This window comes from Choloepus didactylus, chromosome 8 (genome assembly GCF_015220235.1).
Source record: "Choloepus didactylus isolate mChoDid1 chromosome 8, mChoDid1.pri, whole genome shotgun sequence".
Classification (NCBI taxonomy): Eukaryota; Metazoa; Chordata; class Mammalia; order Pilosa; family Megalonychidae; genus Choloepus; species Choloepus didactylus.
Genome location: NC_051314.1, coordinates 92,210,732 through 92,232,268, shown reverse-complemented (window position 1 = coordinate 92,232,268; position 21,537 = coordinate 92,210,732). Strand labels below are relative to the sequence as shown.

Genomic DNA, 21,537 nt, shown 5'->3' with positions numbered 1-21,537 from the left:
GCTAGTCAGTCAAGGAAAGTGCACTCCACCAAGCTATAGCTCTGCCAAATTATAGATGAATGTTCAAAACATCCTGCAATCCTAAAAGAATCCTATCAAGATAAGCAAATGCCAAGAGGCCAAAAGCAATGGAAAATTATAAAGCAAATGAAGAAACCAGAAGATATGGATAATCAAATGTCTAAATTAAAAAGCCAGAGGAGACACAGAACTTGGAGCAATTAATCAAAGAAGTACACACAAACATCAGTGTCATTGCTCAGGATATAAAGAACACAAAGAAGACCCCAGAAGAACATAAAGAAGAACTTGCTATAGTAAATTAAAATATAGCAGATCTTGTGGAAATAAAAGATACTGTTGATCAAATTCAAAATATTCTTGAGACACAAAACAGCAGATTTGAAGAGGAACAGGAAGGAATTAGCAAACTCGAGGACAGAGCAATGGATCACAAAAAGCACAAAAGAACAAATGGTGAAAAAAAAAAAACATTTGAAATGGATCTCAAGGAAATGATGGACAACATGAAGCACACAAATATAGGAGTCACTGGTGTTCCAGAATATGAAGAGAAGAGTAAAGGGTTAGGAAGAGTATTTGAAGACATTGTTTGGGAAATCTTCCCAACCCTTCTATATGACATAAATATGCAAATCAAAGATACCCAATGAGCTCTAATTAGAACAAATCAAAATAAACCCACTCTGAGACATATTCTGATCAGATTGTCAAATGCTGAAAAGAAAGAGAAAGTTCTGAAAGCAGCAAGAGAGAAGCAATTCACTACATACAAGGGAAACAGTATAAGACTAAGTACTGACTATTCAGTGGGCACCATGGAGGCAAGAAGACAGGGGTATGACATATTTAAAATTCTGAAAAAGAAAAATTGTCAGGCAAGAATTCTTTATCCAGCAAAGCTCTCCTTTAAAATTGAGGGAGAGCTCAAAATTTTCAAAGACAAACAAATGCTAAGAGAATTTGTTAACAAGGCACCTGCTCTACAAGAAATACTAAAGGGGGCTCTACTGGCTGAGAAAAATTGACAGGAGAGAGAGGTCTGGGGAAGGGCAAAGAACTGAAGAGCATTAGTAAGGGAAATTTAAAAGAAATAAAGAGAGAGAAGGCAAAAATAGATCTGACAAATAAAAACCAAAGGATAAGATGGCTGATTCAAGAACTGCCTTCACAGTAATAACATTGAATGTGAGTGGATTAAACTCCCCAATTGAAAGATATAGATTGGCAGAATGGATTAAAAAATATGAACCATGAATAAGCTGTTTACAAGACACTCATCTTAGATGCAGCAACACAGAGATTGAAAGTGAAAGGATAGAAAAAGTATTCCAGGCAAGCTACACCAAAAGAAAGCAGGGCTAGCAATAGTAATTTCAGAAAAAATAGACTTTAAATGAAAGGATGTCATAAAAGACAAAGAAGGACATTATATACTAATAAAAGGAACAATTCACCAAGAAGAAATAACAATTACAAATCTTTATGCACCCAATCAAGGTGCTCCAAAGTACATGAAACAAACACTGGCAAAACCGAAGGAAGCAATAGATGTATCCACAATAACTGTGGGAGACTTCAATACACCATTCTGTCCTATAGATAGATCAACCAGACAGAGGACCGATAAGAAATTGAGAACCTAAACAATGTGATAAACAAATTAGAATTAACAGGCATATATAGAGCATTACATCACAAATTACAAGGGTATACATTCTTCTCTAGTGCTCATGGAACTTTCTACGGGATCATATGCTGGGGCATAAAACAAGCTGCAATAAATTTTAAAAGACTGATATTATTCAAAGCACATTCTCTGACTACAATGGAAGGCAACTAGAATTCAATAATCATCAAATATTTAGAACATTCACAGATATCTGGAGGTTAAACAACACATTCCTAAATAATCAGTGGGTCAAAGAAGAAATTGCAAGAGAAATTGCTAAATATCTAGAGACGAATGCAGTTGAGAAAACAACATATCAAAATTTACAAGATGCAGTGAAGGCAGTATTTAGGGGGAAATCTATGGCTCTCAATGCATATATTAAAAAGGAAGAAAGAGCTAAAATCAAAGAACTAACAGATCAACTGAAGAAGCTAGAAATTATCAGCAAACTAATCCTAAAGCAAATAGAAGAAAAGAAATAACAAGGATTAAAGCAGAAATAAATAATATGGGGAACAAAAAAGCAATAGAGAGAATAAATAAAACTAAAAGTTGGTTTTTTGAGAAGATCAACAAGATTGACATACCTTTACCTAGACTGACAAAGCCAAAAAGACAGAACACCCAAATAAGCAAAATAATAAATGTGAGGGGGGACCAGATAAAGATGCTACAAGAAAGGAAAACTACAGGCCAATCTCCCTAATGAATATAGACGCAAAAATTTTCAACAAAATACTTTGCAAATTGAATCCAAAGACACATTAAAAAAAAATCATACACCATGACCAAGTGGGGTACATCCCAGGCATGCAAGGGTGGTCCAATTAAGAAAATCAATCAATGTAATACAACACTTTAACAAATTAAAAAGGAAAAATCAAATGATCATCTCAGTAGATGCTGGAAAAGAATTCTACAAAATTAAGCATCCTTTTTTGATAAAAACACTTCAAAAAGGAGGAATTGAAGGAAACATCCTCAATATGATAAAGGGCATATATGAAAAACCCACAGTCAGCATAGTACTCAATAGTGACAGACTGAAATCCTTCCCTCTAAGATCAGGAATGAGACAAGGATGCCTGCTGTCACCCGTATTATTCAACATTGTGCTAGAAGTTCTATCCAGAGCAATCACAAGACAACAAAATTGTTGGCTTCCAAATTGGAAAGGAAGAAGTAAAACTGTCAATATCTGCAGATGATATGACCTTATATTTGGAAAACCCTGAGAAATCAATGACACAACTACTTGAGCAAATAAACAAATTCAGCAAAGTAGCGAGATACAAGATTAATGCACGTAAGTCAGTAATGTTCCTATACACTAGAAATGACCTAATTGAAGACACACTCAAGAAAAAGATCCCATTCTCAACAGCAACTAAAAATATCAAGTACCTAGGAATAAACGTAACCAAGGATGTAAAAGACCTCTACACAGAAAATTACATAACTTTACTAAAAGGAATAAAAGGAGACCTAAAGAGATGGAAAGATATTCCGTGTTCATGGATAGGAAGGCTAAACATTGTTAAGATGTCAATCCTACCCAAACCGATCTAGAGATTCAATGCAATTCCAATAAAAATTCCAACAACCTACTTTGCAGACTTGGAAAAGCTAGATATCAAATTTATTTGGAAGGGAAAGGGGTCTTGAATTCTAAAAATATTCTAAAAAGGAAAAACAAGGGGGAAGACTTATACTTCCTGACTTTGAAGCTTACTGTAAAGCCACAGTAGCCAACAGCATGGTATTAGCACAAAGATAGACATATTGATCAATGGAATCAAATTGAGAATTCAGAAATAGACCCCCAGATCTATGGTCGATTGATTTTTGATAAGGCCCCCAAATCCACTGAACTGGAACAGAAGGGTCTCTTCAACAAATGGGGCTGGGAGAATTGGATATCCCTATCCAAAAGAATTAAAGATGACCCCTACCTCACACCCTATACAAAAATTAACTCAAAGTGGATCAGAGACCTCAATATAAGAGACGTACCATAAAATTCCCAGAAGACAATGTAGGGAAACATCTTCAAGACCTAGTATTAGGATGTCGTTCCTTAGACCTTACATCCAAAGCACAAGCAATGAAAGAAAAAATAGATAAATGGCAACTCCTCAAAATCAAAAGCTTTTGTACCTCAGAGGAATTTGTCAAAAAGGTGAAGAAGCAACCAATGCAATGGGAGAAAATATTTGGAAACCAAGTATCTGATAAGAGTCTGCTATCTTACCTGTATAAAGACATCCTACAACTTAACAACAATAGTACAAACAGCCCAATTATAAAAATGGGCAAAAGATATGAAAAGACATGTCTCCAAAGAGGAAATACAAATGTCCTCCAAAGAGGAACACATGAAAAAAATGTTCATCTTCACAATAAGATATCATCTCACACCAATAAGAATGGCTGCCATTAAACAAACAGGAAACTACAAATGCTGGAGAGGATGTGGAGAAACTGGAACTCTCATTCATTGTTGGTGGGACTTTATAATGGTACAGCCACTTTGGAAGACAGTTTGGCAGTTTCTCAGAAAACTAGATATCGCATTACCCTATGATCTGGTAATTTCACTTCTTGGTATACAACTCAGAAGCTCTGAAAGCAGTGACACAGATATTTGCACATGAATGTTCATAGCAGCATTGTTCACAATTGCCAAGAGATGGAAACAATCCAAATGTCCTTCAACAGATGAATGGATAAACAAAATGTCATATATACATATGATGAAATACTACACAGCAGTAAGAAGGAATGAGGTCATGAGACATATGACATGGATGAACCTTGAAGACAGAATGCTGAGTGAAATATGCCAGACACAAACGGAGAGATATTGTATGTTACCACTAATGTGAACTCCATGAAAAATGTAAAATAAGTGTCTCATAATGTAGAATATAAGGAACCTAGAAATAGACAGAAGGGGGAATGATAATCTAATATGTACAAATATGATAATGAGGGTGAACTTAATGGTATGGGAATGGTTAGGCATGACTATGGTTTGTTAATGGAATTATAAGTGTCAGTGACACACTGAAGGCGAACATCTTCATAAATGGTTGTTTAAAGGCATGTAACCCACAGAGTAGCACCACAAACCAAAATAAGTGTTAGCATGATATACTTAAAAGGTTTGACACTGACGCAGAGGGTGAATGACAGAGTGCTATATGGAAAAATTACTCATTATATATAAGATTATATTTAATAGGAACATCTTACCAACACTACACTAATACTAGGGATGAATAAGTAGCAGCTGATAAGAGCTCTGGGATGTATTATGTTACGATAATTGTTCAAAGTTGAGAGTGATGATCATTGTATAACTAAGTGAAGATAATGTAAGAAACTGACCAGTTATCTTGGGATAGAATATATATTAAGTGAAATTAGGAACTCATTACTTAATAAATCAAGTCCTCAACGTGAGGCATGCTCTTGTGAAACTTAAGGTTGCAAATGGGAGGCTGAGCCCACGTATAATTATGCCTAAAGACCTCTAGGGAACCTCTTTTGATGCTCAGATGGGGCTTTTCTCTCTCTAAGCCCAACTCGGCAAGTAAACTTACTAACCTCTCCCACCAGGAGGGACATGACTCCCAGGGGAATGACTCTCCCTGGTGAAGTAGGACATGACTCCCAGAAATGAGGCTGACCCTGGCAGTGAGAGATTGAAAATGCCTACTTTACCAAAAGGGGGAAAAAAGAAAGGCAACAAGCTGAGTTCACCGTGGTTGTGAGATCCCAAATAGAGTTAAGAGGCTATCCTGGAGGTTTCTCTTATGCAAGCTCCAGCTAGACATCCTAAATGGCCACAGTATGCAGTGCCCTTACCAAAAGCAGTCCCCAAATACCTAGTTCCCTACTGGAGAGTCTATAAAAGATGCACTCACTAAGTTTTATCTCTCAGAAACTTAAATCCACCAGAGTATACCTATGCCAGATAAGTTCTAAAACCCAGAGGCAACAGCCCCTTTAAGAACAATAATCAGATGCAGCCCCCTTCACCATGTTGTTGACACCCCTTTTCAACATGAACAAGTTAGGGTGCTTACTACTTAGATAGTCCTAAAGATAGAGAAAGTGATTGAGAGGAAGGGGTAGCAACAAATAAGATAAGATTTAACAAAAGGTCTATGAATACTGAAACTTTATGTAAATAAATAAATATATATATATATTTAGATGCTGGGGTATTGGAATAGCTGGAAGGAGGTAAATGACATAGTGAAACTGTCACCTATAACATCCTTTGAAATTTGCTCTATAGCTATTCATTGAATTGTGCTTTGAAAGTCTTCATCTTTCTGTATATATCCTATATTGCATAAGGAAAGAACTGAAACTGTGGAACTCTAATGCATAACAATTTTTGAAATTACCTAGATAACTGCTTGTTGAGCTGCACATCAAGAGTTAACACCTTTCTGTATGTACGTATGTTATATTTTACAATGCTGGAAAAGCTGAAGTTGGGAAAGTATAACCCATGACGTTCTTTGAAATTTGTTCTCTAACTACTTGTTAAATTGTACTTTGAAAGTTGTTACTGTTATGTATATATGTTGAAGTTCACAATAAAAAATTCACTAAAAAAGTACATCATCATAATCCCTCCAATCCTACCAATAAAATTAGAGCTTCATTAAAATTTTAATGTATATCTTAATGTTAGTCTTTTTACGTACATTTTTACATAGATGAGTTCATATTCTATGTATAATTTGATGTACAGCTTTATTAAAATTTGTAAGGCACATAGAAGAATTTGTATATTTGCAAAATGTAATGGAAATTTCTTTTACATTTGAGAAAAAATTAATATTTTGAATTTTTCCATTCACCTTAAATTTTAAAGGAAATTAGGAGGGTGAGCTTTTACAGAAAAGTTTACTGGGTTTGTATAATTGAAAAAAATTTTAAAAGCCCTTAAAGAGTTACCTTACCTTGCACTCATAGAGAACACACACTCCAGAAGAGGAATAGACCGTATTTCTTTCTCCTTCAAAGTAAGTTCGTCCTTGAAACTGGCATATTGCTTTGGAATTAAAAAAAACACACATATGCATTTATTTTTCATTAGAAAAAATAGCTTAGAGGTGTTCAGATCATTCTGTGACAATATCTTGTGTTTGCACACCTTTTTAAGGTATTTGAATGGCTATAAACCTAAATTTAATCTACTGTAAGGCAAACGTAGGCTCTAGTTACTGTCATGGCCATTGTTTAAAGAGTAAAATAAGACACAAAAAAGAATACTGGGCCATGGAGAGTCAGAATTAGACTCTGAAAAAGGAATGCTGGTAAGCAAACTCTCAAGCCAGTTACCTGCCTACTAGATGAGATCCCACTTAGGACTCTGCTCCCAAAAGGCACATTAAGCAGATGCTTAGGGCAACAGAAATACGAGAAAAGTTCCTTTTTGATGTACCATTACAGAACACTTTACAACAAAATTTTACAACAGAAAGTTAGAAAGACGCTGTTTTAATTTCAGCATACATCTAGGCTTCAGGTTTCAAGGTTTAGAATTATTTTATTCGTAAGTACCACAAATTAGTGTACCCTACTTAGGATATTGATTGAAAGGCCTTAGTCTGGGCCTACCTTGTTTCCATCCCAATTAAATAAAATTTATAAATTAACTTCAGATCCAACGGGGAAAACATATTTTTAATTAGTGAAAATATACATAGAGTACCAAATCATTTTTTAGCTGAAAATTGCAAGATATTTACAATTCACTCAAGCTGTTCACTTGAATTTAAATGACTGTTTCCCATTACTCATGTTCACTCATCATCTAAACAGAGGCAGATGTACCGCGAAGCTAATGAAGCTTAACTTTTAGTGCCCTTTACTGGCTTAGGCTCTTTCCAAGACCCTAAACTAACCTTTGCTTTCATGATTTTGTATTGTTTTCCTTTAAAAGAGAACCCAATACTGTAGATGATTTGAAGTCCCCTAACACTTTGATGGACCTGAGCTAATTACTTTAGAAAACCAGGAGATGAGATCAACTGATAAACACAGATTCAGGCAGTTTGCTGTTCCCTTTATTTACTAAATTCAATTTTTAATTTTGACTACCCAGATTTTACAAAGTGAATGTATACATTTCCCTTTAATTCTTTTATGTAGATTAGAAAGAAATCTTTCCCTCTTTGGAATTTAAATATTCTCATTATCTTTAAAAGTATCAACTTGCCAATAGCAATGGATAAAAAGGTAATTAGACATATTTTTATTAATAATATTAATATATATAATATACATGTGATTGTACAAATATTCTTACCCAAAGAATAACCCAACTTTCACCATTACTGCAAAATAAACTATTATTTATTTAAAATTGGACATTTAAATAACAGAAAGCATGCACATATTAAAAATGTCACCCTTCAATTCTTCTCCTTACTCAGCTTTTATTAACAATTTTCACTTCATAACATATCTACCACGAAATTGCTTTGAAATTTTTGGAGCTTGCTGGAAAAGAATACAACTTACTTGCATAAATTATATTGCTTAAAAGCTGGCTGAAACTTGCTCAATCATGAATATTCAAATTGAAACTACAGATTTGTCAGCTGCATACTATCTATCATATTATGAATTAAAATAGCATGTTTATTTAATTAACCTGATTGATTTTAAATGTATCGCCCCAACATGTAATTTTTAGAGTGTGCCTTTTTTTTTTTTTCTTATGAGATCCAGTAACCTCAAAATATCAAGATCTGGCATTTTACATGTTTCAATTATACTTAATAAGTACTACATTTTATAGGATAATGAGAATAAATGAAACCCTTTTTACTTCTCTTTAGCACCCGCCATTCAAAAGTTCTAAGCCTATTATATTCTATGACTTCATAACTGCAGCCTATTCAAGTCCAAGAATAGGCTGAAGAGAAAAACTGATGCTCCATGTCTCTCTTGCAATATAGGGGAAAGGAAACACAGTTTAAAAACACAACGGCAAATTTTCCTTACACAAAATCTTATGATAATTTAATATTGAAGCAGAGCAGATGGACCTTCTGTTCCAAACTCTTAATTCAAAAGACTCAAATAGGCAACTTGTGGGATGATAGGGCACCAAATGGAGCTTGGCAGAGAGGAAAAAAGCTAAAAAATGAAAGAGATCACAATTGCTTAATTCCCTTTCAAGTAGTGAGAACAAATAGGGTGAACATAGCTTAGAAAGAACCATGAGTGAATGATTTTTGTCTGGCTGCTTTTTTAAATCAGTTTCTGTGATTCTCTATAATTCTAAGGTTTACTCCAAATACCCAGTAATGCTAGCAGGACATGCCTTGCCTAGATTCATTAGGGAAAAAATGTTAAGAAACTCAATAAAGCCACAATCATTCCTGAAAATACTTTTAAGGAATTCTGAAAGTACAATTAGAATGGCTCTGAAACCTCCCAGGAGCTGACTGCAGAAGCTAGAGTCATATCAATCTATTTGTACATTTAATAAACCTTTCCTGAGCTCCTAGTACATGACAGTACTCCACCAGGAACTGGGCTTCCAAAATGAATGAGACATGACTCATGTCCTCAATACTTAGTAGGGTATCAGACACATAGAAAACTACAATAAAAGCCAAACTTAAGTTCTATAATTTGGAATTCATTAAGTTATATAGGAACACAGGGGCTGAGTGGTAAACTGGGAGAGGAGAGCTGGATCAAGATGATGGGAACAAGAAAGGTGAAGGCCCCTGACTCTGGCAATAGCAGAAGTCTTCATCAACCTAGAGCTAAGGAACTATGAGAGGAAATGGTTTTACTGGAACTCAAGATGAGCCAGAGACATGGCAGAGAGAATGTCTAGTGAGAACTGTAATCATGAGACACACAGCTACTGCCAAAGATGCAGCCTGGTGCAGGGAAAGAGTAGGGAATAAACACGGCCAATTCTATCTCTTCCTGCCCTCCAGTTTCCTGCCAATGCCTCCCATTGCCAGGGCCACTGGCAAGAAGGCCAGGGTGATGCTAGTCTGCAGAAGTCAGCCTCCTGGGGCACAGAGCAGGAAAGAAAAGAGAGAAAATGGAACTGGGAGAATGGATGCCCAAGAGGAAATACCAGCAGAGGTGGTTGTCATATTGATTCACTTTAGCTCATTAAGAGTCTAGTTTACAAGGTCTAATACACAAGGCTAAAGTGCTTAGAAGGACCCAAGAGAGTAGAATGTAGAACAAATAAATCTTAAAGAGGGAAAACAGAAGTATTTTTAAAATAGAGACCCACTTTAAGAAAAAGTCTAGATAGCTTATCAAATGAGGTCCATAGGTAGACAGAGGGCAAGATGAAGGAACTGAATCCTGGGAAGACCAAGGGTTGAAAGAGAAGAGGGAAAGCAGATTAGGTTTATTTCCTGACTTTAACCAAGGCCAGCCTCGGCAGGCATCAGAGGCAAAGCCTCAGAGAGAACAATAATCATTGTGGCTACCAGATGGCTACAGGATGGTCTCTAGAATTCCCCAACTGAAAAGCATAAAGAAAATCCTCAACAAAACAATGAAGGAATAATCATTTTTGCCTAACTGATTTCTTCTGTTAATTCAATTGCATTCACATGTTCGGAGTCAGAAGCTTCATTTCTTTTCAGTTTGGGGCATGTGTATGTGTTTGTATGTGTTTATATAACCAGAATTAAGTTCCTTGTGACACACACTCTGGATTCCTATGCCCCAAACTATTTACCAGCTTCAAGAAGAATTATATCAATTAGGCCAAGATCTATGCCAAGTGATTGACTGAGAATATTATGTGCATGTATTTTAAGGTATGAAACTCCTAAGGAGATGGATATTAATTCATTCCTTTAGGTTTTTCACTTTGCAGACTAAGCAGCGAGGGTTTCCATGAAAGCAGACTAACCCAGAACACCACAGCTCCTCTTTAGTTACTAATATTAAGCAATGGCAAATGCATATTTACTATGGCTCAAGTAAACACTGCTGTTTTCATAACTCAGGGGTACCCTTCACATCATGGTTTATGTGAATTGTGTCACCCACCGCTGTCCAGTGCAAAGACTGTTCACTCATAGGTAAGGACATTAATAAGAAGAACTTGGAGAAATTCAGTGGGATGATATATAGTATATATGTTTTTCCAGGCTATGCTAAACATCATTAAGTAACCATTAGTTGTGGGTACCATAATTACGAGAGAATCTTCCAAAGCAATTAATGAATTATTTTCACTTCATTTTCCCCATTGTTAGAATGTAAATACAATTAAAAGCAACTAGGAAGACAGGAGATGGTATGGATGCAAATTTGAAAGCCATCAGTTGTTAAAAAGTGAAAAGTAATTTATAGCACAGATTGAGGAATGGAAAAGAAGACAGTAAAACTCTGAAAGTCCTAAATTACACATTAAAATCCTGATTTACTGGTCATAATTTCTGAGATACCAACAGCAGATCACTCTAATTAGATTTAAATCAACTTCTGCAAACCTTTGTAGAAAGGATTATCCAAGCCTATCTAAAAATATTTTAGAATATATAAGCAAAAAAGGCATAACACATTTCACTTCTAAACATTTCCTCACTCTTTACATATTTAGCTTTCCCTTTTAATTAATGAATTGAAAATACATGAGTCGACTTTAAACTTCCCAATTGGTCTCAGCACCTTGAAAAAAATGATCCAATGCAAAATTAAATGTTATAGAGACCAAAAAAGAAAATAAGTATAATTCATTTAGTTGAGAAATAGGATTTGTGATTTCTTTGTTTGATTTTTATCTTTTTTGAAACACCAGGTATCAGTGATCTTTGGATAAAGCTATCTGTTAAGGACAGTTTTATATAGTAGTGACTTTTATATGCTTTTCTTTGAAATCTTGATTTCTTTCAGAAAGACTCAAAATTTCATGCATAATGGCAGTTATTTCATTCTGAGTTAACATGATTGTTATTTGGTAGTGATACACAAATCAAAGCTGTTGAATGATCAAGTCTCACTAATTTTAATTATGTATATTTATATTTTTATTACAACTTAGAAAAGAATGTACAATAAATGCATTCATATGGCATGCTAAGATTCTATGGGGTCAAACAAAAATCTAAAATCACTTCAAAATTTTTAGAAGACTCAACTCAGCCATGTTATATTTATCCAGCCCACAATCTTTTTTTTTTTTTTTTTTTTTTTTTTAATCTGGACTCGCTTGGAGACAGTTCTTAACAATATAGCTGTAATAAAAGTCTTGAACACTAATATACACATTAATCTCTCTCCTCAATAATAGTTAAATCCGTTACAGCACTTAATGCACGTTTTCTCTTCTCTAGTTAGTTACACACCTGTTTATCTTTCCACATGAGGACAGGAACCATGTCTTATTTGTCTTTTGGATCTTATTCAGCACCCAACACAAGTCCTGCATAATAAACTCTAAAGGTTTGCTAAAATTTTTGGTAAATTCTCTTTCAGATTCCTGTTTGAGGAAAAACCTGAAGTCCAGTGACTTATGCCTCTCTCATTCTCAGTTTTCTCTTTATATTTCGTCTTATCCTTGTTTTTTGCATCTTTATAGCAAAGGTTCTTGAAAAGAAAGATCCCATCTTTTCCATAAAATAGCAGCTTACTTTCCACCTAAGTAATCTGAAACATCTGAAATATGAGCACGTTTTCCTAACAGCGAAAAAGTAGTTGGCTACTATCGTAGCAGTAACTTATTAGCATGAAGAATACATATTAGCATGCACAAAAGAAGCATGCCTTTAGGTGATGAATGTACAACTATGTAATGGTACTGTGAACAATCGAATGTACGATTTGTTTTGTATGACTGCGTGGTATGTGAATATATCTCAATAAAATGAAGATTAAAAAAAAACAATTGGTGTTCATGAAATTAAGTAGGACTGTTTCACTGTTAGCTGGTGTGTTACCTAGGAATAGTAAGTGTTTTATGCCTGTTTAATTGTTAATCAGTGTGTTAAGCATTTAATGCCTGTTTAATTATTAGTTGGTGTGTTCTGTCTAGTTATTAATTGGTGTGTTACTTAGATATAGTAAGAGTTGAGTGTCTGTTTAAATTTGTTAGTTGGTGTGGAGAACACAGGTTATCAGGAGATAGAAAGAAGGGCATGTGAAGCTGAAGGAGTATAAAATGGTCAACAGGACTGATTGTATAGATCCAGAAATGGATAGCACAATACTGTGTGATGGTAGCACAATATTGTAAGTACACTGAACAGAGATGACTGTGAGTACAGTTGAAAGAGGAAGGCTAGGGGCATGTATGACACCAGGAGGAAAGATAGAAGATAAAAGACTGGGACTATATAACTTAGTGAAACCTAGAATGGTCACTGATGGTGAGTCAATGTACAAATATAAGAATGTTTTTACATGAAGGAGAACAAATGAATGTCCAACTTTGCAAGGTGTTGAAAATGGGATGGTATTAGGGAAAAAATACAATCAATGCGAACTAGAGTCTATAGTTAACAGTAACCTTGTAAGATGCTTCCATTAATTGTAACAAAGGCAATATATCAAAGCTAAATATCTATAAGAGGGGGATATAAGGGAGGGGTATGGGATTCTAGGTGGTGGTGGTGTCTGACCTTTTTATTTCATTGTCTTTTCTTTTCTTTTTCTTTTTTCTCCTTTTCCTCTTCCTTTGTGGAAGAAATGGTAATGTCCTCATATAGATTGTAGTGGTGAATACATAACTATGTCATTTTACCAGGAACCATTGATTGTACACTTAGGATGGAATGTATGGTGTGTGAATAAAACTGTTTTAAAAATAAACAGAGGGATAAAATTGCTGGAGAAAATGTGGAGAGAGGGATGTACCTAATCACTGTTGATGGGGAACTAGAATGGTGCAGCCCATCTGGAGGGCAGTGTGGTGGTTCCACAGGAAGCTAAGTATGGGGTTGCCATTTGGTGCTGCTACTCCTTTACTGGGTATATACTTGGAAGAAATGAAAAGAGGGACATGAGCGGACATTGCACACAGGTATTTATGACAGCAGAATTCACAATTCATAATGGATGGAGGTGACCTAAGGGTACATTGACTGAGGAACGGAATGGTGAACTGTAGTGTATACATACAATGAAATACTGAGTGGTGGCAAGAAGGAATGAAGTTGTGATGTATACAACTAGGTGAACGGACCTTGAGGACAGTATGCTGAGTGAAATAAACCAGAAATGAAAAGACCAACATTGTAATGCCTCACTAATATGGACTAACTATAGTATGCAAACTCTGAGAATTGCATCTGAGAGCATAGGTTATCAGGGGAAGGCTTATGGTAAAGGTTCCTAGACTGTAAACTCTTACAGCAGTTAAATCTATTCCTGAGTTGTAATGGTTATTTCTAAATTCTGAGATGCTGAGCTCTTTGTGTATAACCTGGTTGGTCCCTGGAACTCTGGGTATCTGTGTGACACCTGAGACTCAGAGCCAGAGTCCAGCAGCTATGGAAGTCAGCATTACCCCATACAGCAACTATTCTAAAAAGCTGAAAAAGAGTTCAGAACTTCAATTAGAGATATGAATGAAGGTGATCTGGTTAGGACTAAGGCAAATCAGACTAAAGGGTAAAGGATGATATTGACAGTGTTTTAAAACTTCCACTTCTGTGTGACACCAAAGGAAGAGATGTCTATTAGGTGGAAAATCTATATTTTCTGTAGCACACTATATAATTTAGCTTGTATGGTCAGTTTATTAAAAAACCATAATTACAAGGAACTTTGAATAGGGAGTGAGATCTGGTTGGTTTGTACAGGTTAGTATGAAGCCCTGAAACATCCCAGAGTAATTTGAGCAGAGAATAAAAATGTATTTGCAAAGTCCCCTTGAGGGACTGGGGGGAAATGTGGAAATATTAAATGTCCCCACCTGGGGAATTACTGATAATCTCACAAGCACTGGGGACTACCAAATTAAAAGGGTAAGCCCTCAATATTGGGGCTTACCCTTATGAAACCTGTTACTCAGAGGAGAAGCTAAGCCTACTTATAATTTTGCCTAAGAGTCTCCCTCAGAGAACCTCTTTTGTTGCTTAGATGTAGCCTCTCTCTCTAAGCCAACTCTGCAGGTAAACTCGTTGCCCTCCCCTCTATGTGGGACATGATTCCCAGGGATATAAATCTCCCTGGCAACATGGGATATGACTCACCCAGCATCGTGGGACTGAGAAAGCCTTCTTGACCAAAAGGGGGAAGAGAAATTAAACAAAATAGAGTTTCAGTGGCTAAGAGACTGCAAATGGACTTGAGAGGTCATTATGGAGGTTATTTTTATGTGTTATATAGATATCCCTATTTAGTTTTTACTATATTTGAATAGCTGGAGGGAAATACCTGAAACTGTTGAAATTCAACCCAATAATCTTGATTCTTGAAGATGAATGTATAAACTATATAGCTTACAGCATGACTGTGATTGTGAAAACCTTGTGGCTCACACTCTCTTTACCCAGTGTATGGAAAGATAAGTAGAAAAATGGGGACAAAAAGTAAATAAGTAATAGGAGGGGATGGGGTGTATGGGATGTTTTGGGTGTTCCTTTTTACTTGTATTTTCATTCTTTTTTTTTGAGTAATGAAAATGTTCAAAAATTGTGGTGATGGATGCACAACTATATGATGGTACTATGAACAACTGATTGTACACTTTGGATGACTGTATGATATTTGAATATATCTCAATAAAACTGAATTTTAAACACACACACAAAAAAGAAGTATGCCTGGACAATCTGATGACAAAACTTTCTCTTTCACCTAATAACACTCATTTTCATGAGCCAATGCTTATTTAAAATGATTAAATTTCAAAATGTTTAAATAATGTACAAAATCATTAATTATACATGGTCATTTGCTTTAACTAAATCTCATTAATTGTTTGAGAATTTAGTTGTTTGCAAGACTAATATTAGAGTTTAGGAAATGAGATCATGAGAATAGTTGTGCTACCCTTTTTTCCCATTTTATATATATCATGTCCTTGGACTTCTAAAGAACCAAAAGAGTGCTTCTCCTCAGGGGCCTCAATTCAGGTCAGCAGCCTATTCTTCCAATAAAAGAACAGGCCCTGAAATACCATAAATCTAGCAGTAGTGAGGGGTTAGAAGGCAAAGGAGGATAAAAATGACTTCCAAAATAGAACAAGAGCAAAAATTCAAACACCCCGTCCAGATAAGCCTTTGAGTTAGAAAAGCTGTACAATGGGAAAACAAGAATTGGATATTTAGAGGATAACAAGGAAAAGGCCAAATCTATTGCTGGAAGTAGAAAGTCAGTACTTTTGACACCAATTTAATTTTACCCATTTAAATTGCAATCTCAGATACATTCTGAAATTCTTTTGTTTTAGCTACCTTTCCATCACTAGCCTTATTCTTGATCCTGACTTAAATACCATAAACCAAGTCTTTAAAAAAAAAGACAATGTAGTTAATTCCTTTAATCCCCTAGGATAAAATAAATAAATAAATAAATGTAATGTGTGGGAGTAAAGGTTTGAAGGAAAAACACAGGTTGTGTCAATATATGAATACTATTAAAGTGACAGAACACGAACATGCATGAGACAACAGGTTTTATTATCACTTTACGAAGAAAACACAATGCATAATATTATAAGGAAAAGTTCACACATTGCCAGTTTCAAAGCCGGGACTAGAATACATCTGACAGTCCTTCTGTGTATCTTTTCATACCAATAAAAATCTAGCAAATTCAGTGAAAACGTGAATGTCTCATATTTGGTTTAACTTTGTGGAACTTTTTGTTCAAAATAACTGGCACATGTGTGGAACATAGAGTGTTGAACATAAAGTGCTGTGTGAATTGTAAAGTGTGATACTTTTCATTATCAGCCACATATTAGTGCTCAGTTAACACACAAGGAAATGCCCTGAGACAGTGATTATACTGTTTTAGAACAGTCTCCGGTGTACACGCAAAACAAAGATAGCAGAAAGGGCTATGTTATTTTGCTGGACGAAATACCGGGAGGAGTGACACAAGTAGGAGGGCATTTTTAAAAGCCAGTTTCCTGAGAGGTATATTAATAACTCCTTCCTTATGTAACGAATATAAGCTGAAGGAAGAGAAGGAGAACAAGGTTAAAGGGAACAAGATCCTTGCAGAACAAAGAAGCAGAAAGGACAGGAAATGATTTAAAAGTATACCTGAAACGGAGCAGGAGAAAGAAAAGCAGAAAGCAACAAAAGAATAAACAGGAGAAACAAAATAAGTCCATAAAGACCAGCAGCAAGAATGGCAAAATCTTGTAGAAATAAGAACTGTTTATTGATAACCTACTGTACTAGGAAGGCACTTTCTCTGACTTCAAGGAGACTTCTGCCTAATGTGTGAAACACAGACAAACACACAATTAACAATGTACAGCTCAGAAGTTGTGTGGAAACAGAAGGAAAGAACAAATTCTTACTAGGGTGGGATTTTAAATGCTTCATAGAAGAGCACTTGAAAATGAGCACTGAAGGACAGGTATTTTAATACGATTTAAACAAGAAAGAACATTCATGACATATTCAAAGAATAGAAGGTTGACCAGTGGGACATGGATACAGACTGCCAGATAACTAGAGTTGAGTCAAGAATGTGACTGAAAAGGAATGATGGAGACAGATTATGAAGAACATCCAAGTGACAAAATAAAAAGTTATACTGAGCCACCAGAAGAATCTGAGAAAGGGAATGATGTGACCAAACGAAACTGTATTTTAAAAAGACAACTCTGTGGCTGAGATATCAATTTAAGGAGATGAGTTAGGTAGGTCTTTATTGCAACAATCCAACCAAGAAATACATGCTTTCAAAAAGAAAAAAAAAAAAGAAAAGAAAAAGTAAAGACTATGACTATTAGATACAATTGTGGAAAATAGAAAGAATTTAACAAGTAAAGGGATATGGAAAGTAAAATAGAAAAAGTTAGTCTCTGAAAAAGTATGTCAGTTGGAAGAATGGAAAGTATGACGATTCTATAACAAATTCAGGGAACACAGAGAATGAAGCAAGTTTGGGGGTGAGGAGAACAATGTTGACTTTGTAGTGCCAATGAATGAACCATGTGTTGCTCCCTGGCAAACAGTTAAAAATCTAAGATCCAACAGAAGTCAGGGAATTATCAATATAGCAAAATAATCAGCTCCCTGCAGTTGCTAGTCTCTGGATAGCTCATCACTCCTTGTCTCCCCGCCTCACCCCATTAACTGCCCTCATCGCTGTAAGGTGAGGTAAAGACTATAAGTACCCTTAATCTGAACCATCTGGGATAAATTCTGTTTCATGCCAAGAACCTGACTGATAAAATATGCGAGAAAGCTAAATGTGAGGTGGGAAATTAGGATGAATGAAAAATATTTAGAACAGCAATTGAAGAAAGGGTAATAGGAAGTTAAATTGGGGGTGAATGTAAGAATTAGCAAGCAGCACTGAGAACTCAGGTGAAAAAGGAGGGTATGAATTTATAAAGATGCCCCCTTTACTCACAGCTACGTTGAGGTGAGGATAGGGAAGGGAAGCAAAGGATGGTTGAATTTAATTAGGATTAGAATTGACCATAACTGTCAAGAAGAGAGAGCACCTGGGGTGATTATAAGCGTACCCTTAAGGTAGCAGACCATGGAATGCATTTTAACTAGGCAGGAAAGAGGAACCTGAAGTAGGTTTGCTAATTTAGGAGATTGAAGTTGATGAAATAACTAAAGATTTAGGAGGACTTAAAAATGGATCTATGGGTTGAATAGGTGAAAATGGGATACTTAGGGCAGTGAGACTATTCTGTATGATCCTGAAATTGTGAGTACATGCACTATGCATTTGCCAAAACCCCTAGAACTGCACGATTAAAAGAGTGAACTTAATGTGCACAAATTTTAAAAACTCATTTAGGAGTCAGAAGATTCCAAGATAGAATGCAGAATGTGGCAAAACAATATGAATGTATTACAAATGTATGAAAAACCTTCACTGAAGGATGTTGAAAAGAAAGGTGCTGATCTAAGCAACTTTATATATGCATAGAATCTACAGGACTAAAGGCAAAAGAAAGTGAACATAAGCACTGTACTTTTGGTAAGGGAACCATGATCTGGAAGTGGAAGCAGAAGTGGTGAGTTTCTCCAGTATAGAAAGGCCATTGTAGAATTAGTTCACCTGAAAAGTTTTCAAAGATCATCATGTCACCAGGAATTCAGTTATGGCAAGGAAGTAAAATAAAGTTTATATAGAAAATGAAGACAATAAGGATGCTTCTTAACTATAGAAAGAGAGTTCTATAGTTCTATAGAAGTAGAAGACACCAAAAAGTGAAGAGATAAGTAAGTATCATCAAAGAACAGCAGCAGGGATTAGAATCTGTGGACGGAGAGAAGTTTGGTATCTTAGATTGGCACTACAGATTTCAAAGACAAAGGAGACAATAATGTAAAAAAATTAGTTCTAGGGATATGATTTTAATGGGAAGAAATACAAACTACACAGAAATACAAACATAAATTATCACAGCTTAATATCTATTCATCACTTCCAACCAGTCACTGTGTTAAGCAGGTAAACCTCCGTATGTATCATCATTCAATGCTCACAGCAACTCTGCAAGGCAGTTGCCATGATATCCCAATTTAAGGTAAATAAACAGCCTCAGGAAGGAAAATTTCCCAAATTATCACAAATGTTAAGTGGTAAAAACAGAAATTAAATTTGGTTTTTATGTCAGAATCCTGATGTTCTTAACCTCAACATTGCATAGCTTTTTACTGTAAGCCTACTGCTGCCAAGAATAAAAATAATAATGTACTTCATACGTGGATTCTAATGTACAACCAATTAGAATAACTATATAAGCTGGAACTGATTATTACACATCTTAAACATTTTAATTTAAAACACAAAGATCTATATTCCTTCAATGAGGTTTTGATGTAGAACACTATTTTTCAGTACAGATTCCTTGACTGTGGTTCATTCTTGATTGTATAACAGTTTCTTGATTATATAACTAATGGCAATTATAGGCCAGTATGATTTTTCTTCTAGTGAAGATAGATACTTGCCAAGCAATTTGAAAAGGAATCTTTCTAATCCTATATTTTTGTTGTTGTTGTTTTGTCTTGTTTTAACTTTTAAATTTGAAATACTTTCAAACTTACACAGGACAGTTACAAAATTAATAGAAAGCACATACAGAAGACTCCAACATACCCCTACCCACCCCCCATCCCCCCCAGAAACCCAGGTCCACCAATTTTAATAGTTTGCCACATTTGCCATATCATTCTATCTGCTGGGGAAGTCAGGGACACACTCAGCAGCCCAGCCCTCACCTACCCACCCACCTTTCCTCTCTTGCTTGTTTGTGTGTAGGTGTTTGTTATGTTTCCAATCTCGTTTCTTTACATGCAAGGGTTCAATATGTTTCTATTTCACAGGAGACTGTGGGCAGCCAGAGGAGACATTAAATCTTAACTAGCTCCGCCTGCTTGCCAGGGCACAAAGGTTGCTCATTTGCAGAGCCCTCTTCCCCTGGAGTGTATAAAAGTTCATCTTTCAGTCAGTGCAGATGACCCTCACCTCCGACTTGAAGAGAGGTATGTGGAGTTGCCAAGCAGTTAGCCTCCTGAGGTACCAACTGCAATTAATCCCTCATCTCAGGTACAAAGAGAGGCATGTGGAGCTGCCATCCACTGACCCTGACCCAAGCAGTTTGCCTCTCCAGGGGACTGGTCAAGGTGGGGTCTTTTCCCCTAATCTTTTGAACCTGTTGTGCAATGCAAGCAATAAAGTGGTCATTCGCTGGGAGCCTCTGTTGTGCCTGAGCCTGTGTTCCCATGATGTACCATATAGAAAGTCGCTCTATATATCCATCCATCCATCCATCCATCCGTCTACCTATTTACTAATCTATCTCTGAACACTTTAGTAGGTTATATACCTCATGTTCCCTGAAAACTTAATACTGCCATGTACATTTACTAAGAACAAGGATATTCACTTATCTAACCCTCTTAAGTGCAGTTAACAAGTTCAAGGAATCTAACATTGATAGAAAGCTTACAGTTCATATTCCATTTTTCTTCTCATGTCTCAAAAACGTCTCTTTGACCATTTTCTCCTCTATTAATTGTCATTGTCTCTTTAGTTCCTCTCTCTCTCTCTTTTTTTTTTTAATTGTGGGAACACATACACAACATAAACTTTCCCAACTCAACCACCCCCCAAGTATACCACTCAATGGGATTAGTCATATTCACAATATTGCAATACCCTCCCCACCTTCCATTACTAAAACTTTCCCACCTCCTCAAACAGAAAACCTTAGACCCATAATATGTAGAATCCAGGCCAATTAAATCAGAATTGCTAGGGGAGGGGCCCAGGTATCAATATTTTTAAAGAATATCCAGGTTATTCTAATGTATGACCAGTGTTGAGAATCACTCACGTAGATTAATCTAACTAGTCAATTCAGTGAGCCTTTACTATAAATAGATCTGGGATAATACAAGTGAGTGACTCATAGGATGTTAACTTGATTTTGTCTATACTCCCAACCTACCGGGCCAGGGGTTCTCAATCCTGAAAGCGTATTAGTCTCACTTGAAGAATATTTTAAAATATTAGAACAGATAAGAACCTGGTCAAAATTGTTTTATTCTTATAATTAAAGATAATATTATAAATCTGAAGTTCTATTTCCAGTGGCTTCTTAACTTCTCAATCATTTGCTTATGTTTATAAACCCATAAAAAGTCAGAGGAATA

The 21,537-nt window shown here is 35.8% G+C and overlaps 1 protein-coding gene across 3 annotated transcripts in view; it reads right to left on the bottom strand.

The window, feature by feature from the left end:
- Nucleotides 1-21,537, bottom strand: part of NELL2 (neural EGFL like 2) — a 448,103-nt gene that overhangs the window by 241,799 nt on the left and 184,767 nt on the right. For all 3 annotated transcript variants that reach the window (XM_037847584.1, XM_037847583.1, XM_037847586.1), the window contains exon 11: nt 6,679-6,770. In XM_037847584.1, coding sequence (XP_037703512.1) covers nt 6,679-6,770 — 92 coding nt within the window. The remainder of the gene's footprint in view (nt 1-6,678; nt 6,771-21,537) is intronic.